Source organism: Mytilus californianus, unplaced genomic scaffold (assembly GCF_021869535.1).
Source record: "Mytilus californianus isolate M0D057914Y unplaced genomic scaffold, xbMytCali1.0.p SCAF_6, whole genome shotgun sequence".
NCBI lineage: Eukaryota > Metazoa > Mollusca > Bivalvia > Mytilida > Mytilidae > Mytilus > Mytilus californianus.
The window spans coordinates 5,105,673-5,116,550 of record NW_026262712.1 but is presented as its reverse complement, the minus strand read 5'-3'; the positions used below and the strand labels follow the sequence as shown (position 1 = coordinate 5,116,550).

The window sequence follows — 10,878 nt, the reverse complement described above, 5'->3', positions numbered from 1 at the left end:
AAATTCACTTGTTTGTGTTAATATGTCTTTTGATTGCTTTAAGACATTCCAATTGATGTTACACTTTTGTTTTAGGTAAGGGTGTAGTTTGTATCTATTAATACGTTTCATCCCGCTGCATTTGTTTTGCATATGTCCTAAGTTAGGAACCTGATGTCCAGTAGTATGCATATATATATAGGAAGATGTGGTATGAGTGCCAACGAGACAACTCTCCATCCAAGTCATAATTTGTAAAAGTAAACCATTATATGTCACAGAAAGGTCTTCAACACGGAGCATTGGCTCACACCGAACAACAAGCTATAAAGGGCCCAAAAAATGACTAGTGTAAAATCATTCAAACGGGAAAACCAACGGTCCAATCTATAGAAAAAAACGTGTATCTGTACATTTATTTGATCTTCCAAGAGGATGTTGAACCTTTATTGTACAACCCTTTGCTACAAATTTTGTATGTATATTTATACAGGATGTTAATCGTGGATGACCGCATGTAATCCAATTATTAAATGTGATAATAAATAATTTACTTAATGACTCAAATAACTCATTCGATTGTATGTTTTAAACCACACACGTTCGCTGAACAAAAATATCAATATACAATATATTACAATCGCCGTAACTCATGCAGAACCGTTCTGCCTTTTTTATTGTACACATAACCATAACATTGAGAATGGAAATGGGGAATCTGTCAAAGAGACAACAACCCGAACAAAAAGCAGATAAAATCAGACGAAGGCCACCAATGGGTCTTCAACACAGCGAGAAAACCCGGCACCCAGAGGCTGGGTTCAGCTGGCCCTGAAAAATATGAACAGTTTTAAATATCGTAAACTACTATAGGCCTAAACATTTCTGGAGAAGATACCTTATCTGGTAAGAATACATATCACGTGTCCACGCTTTGCTTAAATGATATGACAACAATTTAGCATTTAGATTTTAGAGTGATATTCAAATATTTTGTGAGATTCTACTTAAGGATGCACTTAGATGAGGTTAAGGAATGTGTGCCAAATGTTCGGACTGCTTAAGTTTTTTCCTACGGTTCAGGGTAAACAATTTTGCCCCATAACACCCATTTTCCTTTTTAAATAAGATTTTAATAGCTTATAAAAGGTCATTCACCAATATTTAAGCAGCTTTTTGATTTCTTTTCTATCGATTTGAGACCAAAATATTACCAATGCAAATATAAGTTTCAAGTCAAAGTTTTGACTGCCTTTTCCCGCCATTTGTGAAAACTCAAATATATCGAAAAGGATAAAACTTAAATATCTCGAAAAGGAGCTCCATAACTTATTAATATTTTAGCTTTTATTGTTCCTTAACTAATACTTTTTCGACTAATTGTATCAATTTTAATGTCTTGTTTTTTTTTTTAATTTTACCTAAGTTCATCCTTAATAATGTCTATGAACAGATTTCAGTGTCAGGTGCTGAAATTTCATAAAATTTTAACAGTATGTGTGATTTACATCTCCAATTATTTATAGACCAGTTCTATGTTCGATTGTATCTTCACTTGAATATTTATATATATGCAATTTATGACCTAACAGCCACACTTTTACTCATCAATAATAATGTGTCCCTGTCAGCAGAATTTGTTATTATAAAAACAATGATTCTTAAATACACCCATGATATGCACTTATTTTGATGCATGGTTTCCCATATGAAGGTTATTTCAAAAAATCTTTCGAAATCAGAAAAGGTTATAACGCGTGATGACCACGTGTCACATCATGAGATCTTGGTATAGTATATAATTCATCTTAATGTAAAGACATGTTACACGAAGTACTCAACTGTAAAATGTTCCAAATTATCGCTTTGAATATCGCAGTCAAATCTGTCTTCACAATCAAGACAAGTCCTGTATGTTTTTTTTTGTGTGAGATGTTTTCTCTGCGTTGTATCGATCTGATGACTTAACTCATTTAAACTTATTTTGATAGTTTAGTCAAATGTTGTGCTGTAACACAATATTTAGCAAAGTTGAGGTAGTGTCAAGCGCTCACAGACGTGTGTAATCCCGTAATAGTCCTTATGTGCCTGTCAAAAGTTAGGAGCCTGCTGTTTAATTGTTGCTTTTGATTTATGTCTGTCATATTTAGGTACTAATTATGCCGCTAGTTTTCTCTATTGTATCAAATTTTTCATGTACAGACCTTTTATTGCCGACTATATTGTATCGGCTTTTCTCACTCAGGTCATTATTGAAGGCCGTATGGTTGCCTACATTCCCTTCATTTCCAACTTTGGTCGATATTTGTCTCATTGGCAATCATACCACATCTCCTTATTTGTATATGACATACAGTAAAAAAAACAAACAATAAAAACGGGCAAAATACATACATCTCAAAATAAATAACTGGTAGGTTGATGTAGTAGAAACTTTATTAACAAATGATCCATTCCAATACATTTATACACAAATAAACAAATAAATCTTAGGATATAAGTATCTTTTTACTTTATTAATATCGGTGATAAACAAGAATAAAATGCCTGTCCGACATATATTATAGATGACAATATACAATTATTGATCTTGTATCTACATGACTTTTGTATGACTATTACTATTGCTTCATTGATGTATACTAGTCAACAAAAGAAACGATACAAGGCTGTCAACGTATATTTGTTCCGCCTAACAGAAGTTCCACTGGAAACTTTGTTATAAACAATATCATAATATTTGTTCCTGTTGGAACAAATATTCTATACCATTTATTCCGTTAGGAACATTTACTGTAATATTTATTCCAGTGGAAATAATATTCCAGAATATTGTTTCCATTTGGAACTTATATTATGAAGGAACTTCTATTCCGCGACAAGGCAATGTATTTTCCATGTATAATGAAATTGGATACACTGTACCAAGGTAGATAATAGCCAATTGGTCTAATTTTTACAGAGTGTTATTTTCTTATCAAAATCATTGATTTCAGGCAAAAACTCCATTTACTTTTTTTTTTAATTTTTGTTAATTAAAAAATCGTTTTTTTCCCAAACAATTAAAACATCAATATTAGAATTTAAAATATGAAAATTAAACATGGTCTGCTTAAAACATTTTTTTGTAAAATGTTGAATGTCTGTGCAGATATTTGAATACTTAATTCTCATCTTCGATCTTGAGTGCCGACTTTTGTCATTATTTTCCGCAAAATAAATTTGACCCCTGTGTTCAATAAGTTGGTATTTTCTAACTTTCCAATTTGGTCAGATTGTTTTAATCATATGTATTTGCTTTGTAAATGAATGTTTTTAATCGGATAGTTTAACAGTTTTTCTTATATATTATATTTATGATAAATAAGAGTTCAAACTTGTGTATCGTTTCTTTTGTTGACTGGTGTATATTAACCAAAAAACAACATTAATACGAATATTTGCTATATCCACATTTCTTTATAACTTGTGGAGCCATCATCTTGAATTCGTCAATGGTCACTTTACCATCAACTGAAAATTAAGAAACATTCTTAAAATCTTAATACCTGTTTTATTGTGGTATAATATGCATTCATACCATTTAAACATAAACATGATTTCATAAAACGTTGTAATCAACCATGCCTAATTTTTTTGAAAATAAAAATAAAAGCGAAGATAACAAAACTGCTCATAATTGTTATGTTGAAAACAGAAAATATGTCTAAACTGATAATAATCTGAAACGGTTGCAAATTTCAATAACAAAAGTACCCATGTTGCTTTCTAATGTTACAGATAAGAAAATTGTCCTCGGAATGTCCATATGTATAATGGTATTGTTTAAGATGTCTAGCGGAAGACAAATATCTTACGAGGCAGCACACGAAACAGACACAACAAAACTATATTAGACTAGTAAAAACAGTATCATGATGGAACACATGTACTCTCATTTCTTGAATATACATGCAGTTGTTCAATATAACTTACTATATATGATAATGTGAATTGCTTGGTTTGAGAAATATAGAGAAAATGGTATTGAAATATACATTCTTTGATAATGTCGTTGACCAAACAAAAATAGTAATTTCAAGAAACATCACCCCTACAAAATCATTATAGAACTATACTAACCTGATGTAGAATCAAGCGCCTTGAACAACCTATGTGCATCAGTTCTTTGAGGAAATATTTCATAAATCTCATCAACTGTGATAACACTGTCTTCATTTATATCATAAACATTGAAGTCACAATGGTTTATGATAACTCGAACTTCAAAATGTTCACCGTTCTAAGAAAAAGTAAATTAAAAAAAAATAGTTAGCCAAGTAATCTTTTTAGTATATTTATATAAGACTTAGATATATATACATGTATCTGTTTAAATTGAATCTGATGTTTGTGTTAAACATCTACATTACACATGTTACAGTGCATGTACTGTAAAATTATAATGTTAGTTAATAATGAAGGAAGTTATTGTTAGGTTTACTTCACTTGGTATTACATGACACATTACAAATGTGGTGTCTTACATGTTTATTTGAACATATCTCAGATGAGCATACAGGTAAATCATCCATTAACATGAGATATGTGAATCTTAAGTGTTTACCAATGACTTGCATTTATACCAAAGCGTATTGATTTTAAAGAAAATATAGCAAACGCAAAATTCCTAGACATAAATACTGCAAAACAGAAGGTCATAAAGAGTAATAGTTTAGGCAAATTGCAATTTTTTTTTTATTTATTCTTTTGACGGATGGACTCAATTTCACTTTGAAATTTGAGTTTTTTTGTGTGTTGTATTTTGGGCGGTTTAAAAACAAAGCTAATTAAGCAAACCATCTTCATCTAGTGTCCAATTAAAAAATAATAATTAAATATTGGTTATCTAAATATATATATATATATACCCATGCTGTAGATCTCTTTCCAAACTTCCATTTAAAGCCTACTTTTGCACCTCGATTTCCCCGATTGTCTCCAAAAACTGATCCTCCAATTTCAAAGTTTTTACGTTTGTGTAATATTCCTAGATCTATTCTTGTTGAGTCTTTGTTCTTGGTTAAATCCCCAGTAATGGTGGTCTTTTTTTGAGCGATAGTAAGACTTGCACAAACAGCTAAAACTACTAGGAAGCAACTCAGTTTTAAGTCCTAAAAATATTAAATACTCATAATCAATGTTTGATTACCTAGAAACAAAAACAAGATAAGTTGTGTTTTCTCCATTTTCTTTTTAATAATAAACTCAGTGAAATTTTTGAAATTTAATCAAATAAATATTTCAAATAATATAATGGCGTCAATTCACTCTACAGACAGTAAGGTTTCACGTGATAAATCCAATGACTTTTCTTGTTGACACTCATCATACATCTTTGTCTGTTAATATAAGGTTAACATGGGTGTAATATGATAGACAAACACCCACAACATTACATCATTAAAATATGAATTTCATTGTAGACCTTATAATTGCTGATCCTAACAATTACACATACACTTACAGTAGGTTTAACTAAATAAACAGATATATACCTAAAATATGTATTGTTAAATTAATTTTTCCTTTCTTTCGCATTATTTCTAGATATTGACTTTAAACTAGCAATTAATTGTTCAATAAACTTCACGTTAAATCATGCAGAACGTATTAGCGTTTACAAGTTATCATTTTAAATAAAAAGTCATGTTGCTGCTACAGTCCGTTCTTAAAGATCGTACTGCTTCTGCTTGAGTAATTTACTATTTGCCAGCCAAATATGGACCCAATATAAGAAAATCCTAAATTCATTTTGTTCATAACTCATGTAACTAAAAGACAAACAATATCTCGTTCTGTTTTTCGTTGATGGAATATGTTCGTTGTTGTTCTACGGTTTGCATGTTGTGAAGACTATTATATTATTTGTCTGTCATGTTGTGTGTTATCGATATATTTTTAACATTCTCATAAAGCGGGAGGTTTGGTATGCCTATAAACCAGGTCCATCACACCATTTGTTTTTAAAATGTCCTGTACCGAGTCAGAAATATGGCAGTTGTTATCACATACTTCGTTTCTATGTGTATTAGCGTTTTTTTTTTTTTTTTGGCACTATGGTTTTCCTGTTGTTCTTTGTTTTCCTCTGATAGTTGATGTATTTCCCTCGGTTTTGGTTTGTAACCCGGATTTGTTTTTTTTTCTCTATCGATTTATGACATATGAACACCGGTGTAATGTTGTAGGCTTTATTTAGATATATAGATACATTCTTCTCAAAAAGTTAGATACAAGTTTAAAGAGAAACATGAAATAGAAAAACAAATACACAAAAACGTCAAAAATAGAAAAAAGGAACAAACTGATTAAAAAATATGAATTCAATCCGAATTACAAAATGACCATCAACTCTGGTGACCAGTGTTAATATGCTGTTTCTTTTCTATGACTATGTTTGTTGTTGAGTTCATTAAGTTTAATAACCCCCCAGCGAGCCATCGCAATTGATCTCACCCCATATTGAATTTACTAACCCAATATATATTGTATAATGTCTCTTGGACACTTTAAAACTAATAATACATGTTTCATACTTTCGGAACTATTTTAGCAACCAATTTGACAAATTGACAAACAGGTATCGGTATATTAGAAAATTGCAACTTATACCTAAAAACAGATATTTTACTAACAGACTTTTGAAAAGTTGGAAATAAACAATTTATTTTTTAATTAGGTCTTAAGTTCATATTTAGATATGAATAAAATGATCGCAAAATTATGTATTCGGTTTACGCACTTTTTGAGAATTGCTTAAAAATTGAAGCTTTAAAATAAATACTTGAAACAAATCTTTAAGACATATGAAACGATTGAAAGGTGACAAAAATGATAATCCAATCATTGAACCAATGCATGCATATATCATAAACTTAGTTTTCTGTGCACACTTTTATCATTTTGTACGTAACCATATCGTATAATCGTCAATAAAATATTTCACTCGCTTAGTGTGGATATGAAAATATGGCAGCCAATAAATTGTTGTTTTCACTTTTTTACATCACTGGGTCGATACCTCTGCTGGTGGACTTTCAGTCCCCGAGGGTATTATCAGCTCAGTAGTCAGAACTTCGGTACTGACATGATTTATAACAACCCTCTCTAAAATTGTCCGTTTATAAATTTTGAAATTATATAGAAACTAAGGTTTCAACTCCTTCAGGCAAAGTTGACCTTAGATGAATTTGGCTACTTGTTTTATGTATTTTTGTCATATAGCTCTTTAACTGTTTCGGTGGTACTTATACATCCCTTGGATTTCAAATGTTTGGCTTTGAGCGTTCCTGATGAAGGTAAATCCAGAAAAGCGCTTCGGACGCATGAAATTATCAAACGTGTTGTTTTCATTTTTTTTTTTTTGTCATGTTTTGAAGCAGAAGTTTACCTTTTGTCCCCTTTTTAAACAATCAACAAAAACGCATGGATATTGAAGTATGCACATGTAAACCATGTACATTAAGATGCAGTTTATTCCGATGACGCAGCAGTCTTTACGTTTGACTTTTGTCTGGCATTTTGGTTTTCCCCTTCGCACCTGCGTATTGCGATCACCGGATTTTTACGAGAAAGAAAAGTTGCAGTCACTGCATACAAAAACATGTCGGTGAATTTTTGTCTGGGAAGCCAATAATTAAAATAAGTAAATTTCTTCTAAATTTGGAGGACAAATTAAAGATTTCTTTTCAGAATAAAAATGTATATGTACCAAAATTTTATTGAATTTGAACTTTCATATTGCTTTAACATGTTTAAAGACATTAATAACTGTATGAAAAATGCTTAACTCCGGAGGACATTACTAAATATATTCTTTAAAACAAAAACTTATGGTTTGTTCCAACCTTCTTATTGGTGCGTTTGTAGCCGGTTTTCTGTATTTTACTTCATAATTAATGTGTCAAACTATTTCTTTTGTCAAAATTAACTTACATATACTAACCAAAAACAATCGACAATGTACAAAAAACGATGACAGATACAGAAAATGAAATTCAGACTCGTCTGTCGAAATTAATTTAAAAATAACTGACAACTCCATGGCAATGTGTAACAATGTATACCTACCATTTTACTGTGTAGTTTTTGCTAGAAAGTTGAACTGACAATTTGATTTTAATCTATCTTGTTATATAGTATACGTATTGGAAAATACGCCCTGATTCTGCAGCTTTGAAAAACATATTTTTGCGGTCAAACTTTCCATATGGTTAATAACATTATACCTAGATAACAAAAAAAAAACAAATCCGCAAATTTAAAGATTATATAATAAAACAGTTCGAACACATATTAAGAAGTGAAATTTAACAATGTCACTTATTTAATTGACATATCAATCTAAGGAGTCATTCAGTACAAACATATCAATGTACAATGTATTATATATAAAAATGCATAAAAACATGTTGTGTATCAATAATATGTGTAGCAAATTGCGTGCTTATAATATCAACTTAATAGCTTGTAAACATAATGTCGTAAAATTAAAAACTAATTATGTAGATTTATAGCATTGTCCTAATACCGGATCTTTTGTTTTAGTTATGTATTTTAAAAAAATATAACAAAGTTTCAACATGAAATCTGTCTGACATGTCAGATAGAAATATTGGTCTTAAAAACAACATTTTGATGACTTTGCCACACGTATCTCTTTTTTGCATGCGATAAAATTACATGTTTTAACGATTTCACAGAATGAGGACAACATAGAATTATCATAGGAATATATGTATTTTGTTACACTGCGGTAATACCTAATACCTATATTGGTCATGACGCCATTTAATATAACCAAACTAATGTGTTTGTGCCGAGAAGAGCATGATAACGGCAACGAAGGGAAAAGGAAATCCAATTTGTTTTGTGATCAAGTCTTACGTCCTACCCTGAATTACAACTTTTTTTAAAAATGTTCTAGGCTGAAATGCTCTTTCCTCCAATTATACTTTCCGTTAGACATCTCAGCAGTTTAATGTCAATATATTTATTATCACATACAACGGATATCGTTGATACTATTCATTTAACAATATGAACACACGGACAATCAAACTACGTTGCAAAACAACAGACAATCGACTTTATATCATGAATCAGTGCATAATTCGTTCTATTAAATCTGTATCATACGGAACAGTAATAAGAAGCAGACATATCCACAGCAGAATGAAGAGTGAAACAATTCCTGTTTTGTTTTTTTTTCTTTATTTTGACCTGTTGGTTAAAAAAGAAGATGTGGTTTGATTGCCAATGAGATCAAATGTCACATAAATTAATAGCTATAGGTCACCGTATGGCATTTAAAAATGAGCAAAGCCATTCCATTATATGATAAATTTAAATTCATTACTATTACATGGTGTATTATGTGGCTGATACAAGCATAGTCATTTGATATCTGATGGGTATTTGTCTCATTGTCAATTGTCAACAGTTTTTGGTGGGATTCGTGTTGCTCCTCCTTTTGTTTTTTCTTATGTTTTTGATGGTATTGTTTGGTAATTTGTCTGATTCTTTTTTAGCCATGACGTTGTCATTTTATTATCAACCGATGAGTTTGGACGTCCTTCTGGTATCTTTAACATCTCTTGTTTACCAAATCATTACATTTTGCAAGCCGTTGATTCCATATGATTTTTTTTAAAACGATTAAGTTTGGTCTTATCATGTCCTTAGACTTATTAGTGTAAGTCTAAAAGGCATTTTTTAATAATATATCTTACTACTTAGAATGAATAAGAATTAGCGGAATTGTTTATTTCTCTCGATTTTTTTTGTTCAAAAATATACTTTTCAGTTTACACATTGTCGAAATGTTTTGTTTGCGGAAGTAAGTTTAGTTCAAATGGATGGTTTGTTTTGTGCAAGCGTATTTCTCCCTTAAAATGAGCAATTTGTAAAACTGTGAAATAAAATGAAATGTTCGATAAATGTGGATTTACTTTGAAAGTAGATTTGCAAAAATACAAACACAAGTTTTTCGGATCGGAAATCAAACTATATAAGCTTCGATAGAAATAATAAACTTTGTGTTCATATAAGCAAAATTATTGTGTGACAAAAACAAAATCAGAAATGAAACATAATATAGGAAAGACAAAACAATTCTTGAAGAAATGAACACACGGAAAATAAAATATAAGAGTGCTTCCCTCAGCTTAAATGACTAATTTATGAAGGTGCCAATATTTTAAACCTTTTTTTGTTCCATAATATAGGGGTTAAGCATTTCTTTTACTTTTTGTTTTGGGGTAAGAGACATACGCTTATGAGAACATGGAGAAGATAAACACCTTTCAATTACATTATCTATTAAGCTTTTGTTCCTGTACATGTGTATTCAAGGAGGAAGCGTCCAGTAAGTGGAACAGTCTACATATTCTATGAATTTTATGATGGTGACCATTTTCTATTTCTATAAGTTATGGTCTCTAATTATCAACTTACTGAAGCATTGTTTTTGTAAAAAAAAAGTCATTGGAAGCTAATCAAATTTCGTATCCAATTAAGTTTTAAATTTTTATAAAGTAACATTTACTATTTTCATCATAATGATTTATTATATTTCCATTTTTTTTTATCTGAAGTCAAGGACTTTAAAGACTTTATTGTATTCATGTCCTAATACTTATCGACTTTATCTTAAAATATCTGGGATGGATGATGTAATCTTTGCATATTTATACCATGAATAAGTACCATGAGAGTTCAGCAATTTTGACAATATAAATGCTTTTAAATAAAGGACTGATATTTCCAGAGTTCATTCTTGTCATGTATGATAAAGACTTTGCAACAATGAATTGTTCAAGGGAGGTTCCTGCTAGTTCTGCTCGGACTGCTATATTTGAT

General features: G+C 30.5%; 1 protein-coding gene across 1 annotated transcript; it reads right to left on the bottom strand.

The window, feature by feature from the left end:
- Positions 1 to 3,398: 3,398 nt before the first annotated feature.
- On the bottom strand, positions 3,399 to 8,141 carry LOC127705592 (uncharacterized). Its single transcript, XM_052209919.1, has 4 exons — positions 8,089 to 8,141; positions 4,890 to 5,132; positions 4,102 to 4,261; positions 3,399 to 3,492 (listed from the first exon to the last, which is right to left on the bottom strand). The coding sequence occupies exons 1-4, from the start codon at positions 8,089 to 8,091 to the stop codon at positions 3,407 to 3,409; spliced, it is 492 nt and encodes a 163-aa protein (XP_052065879.1). The 5' UTR covers positions 8,092 to 8,141; the 3' UTR covers positions 3,399 to 3,406.
- Positions 8,142 to 10,878: the final 2,737 nt, after the last annotated feature.

Excerpts from the sequence above, each read along its gene's own strand:
- LOC127705592 (XM_052209919.1), bottom strand. Across the intron at positions 4,262-4,889 it reads GAAAGAGATCTACAGCATGG|AACGGTGAACATTTTGAAGT; the intron begins GTATATATATAT and ends ACTTTTTCTTAG. Across the intron at positions 3,493-4,101 it reads GGCGCTTGATTCTACATCAG|TTGATGGTAAAGTGACCATT; the intron begins GTTAGTATAGTT and ends CTTAATTTTCAG.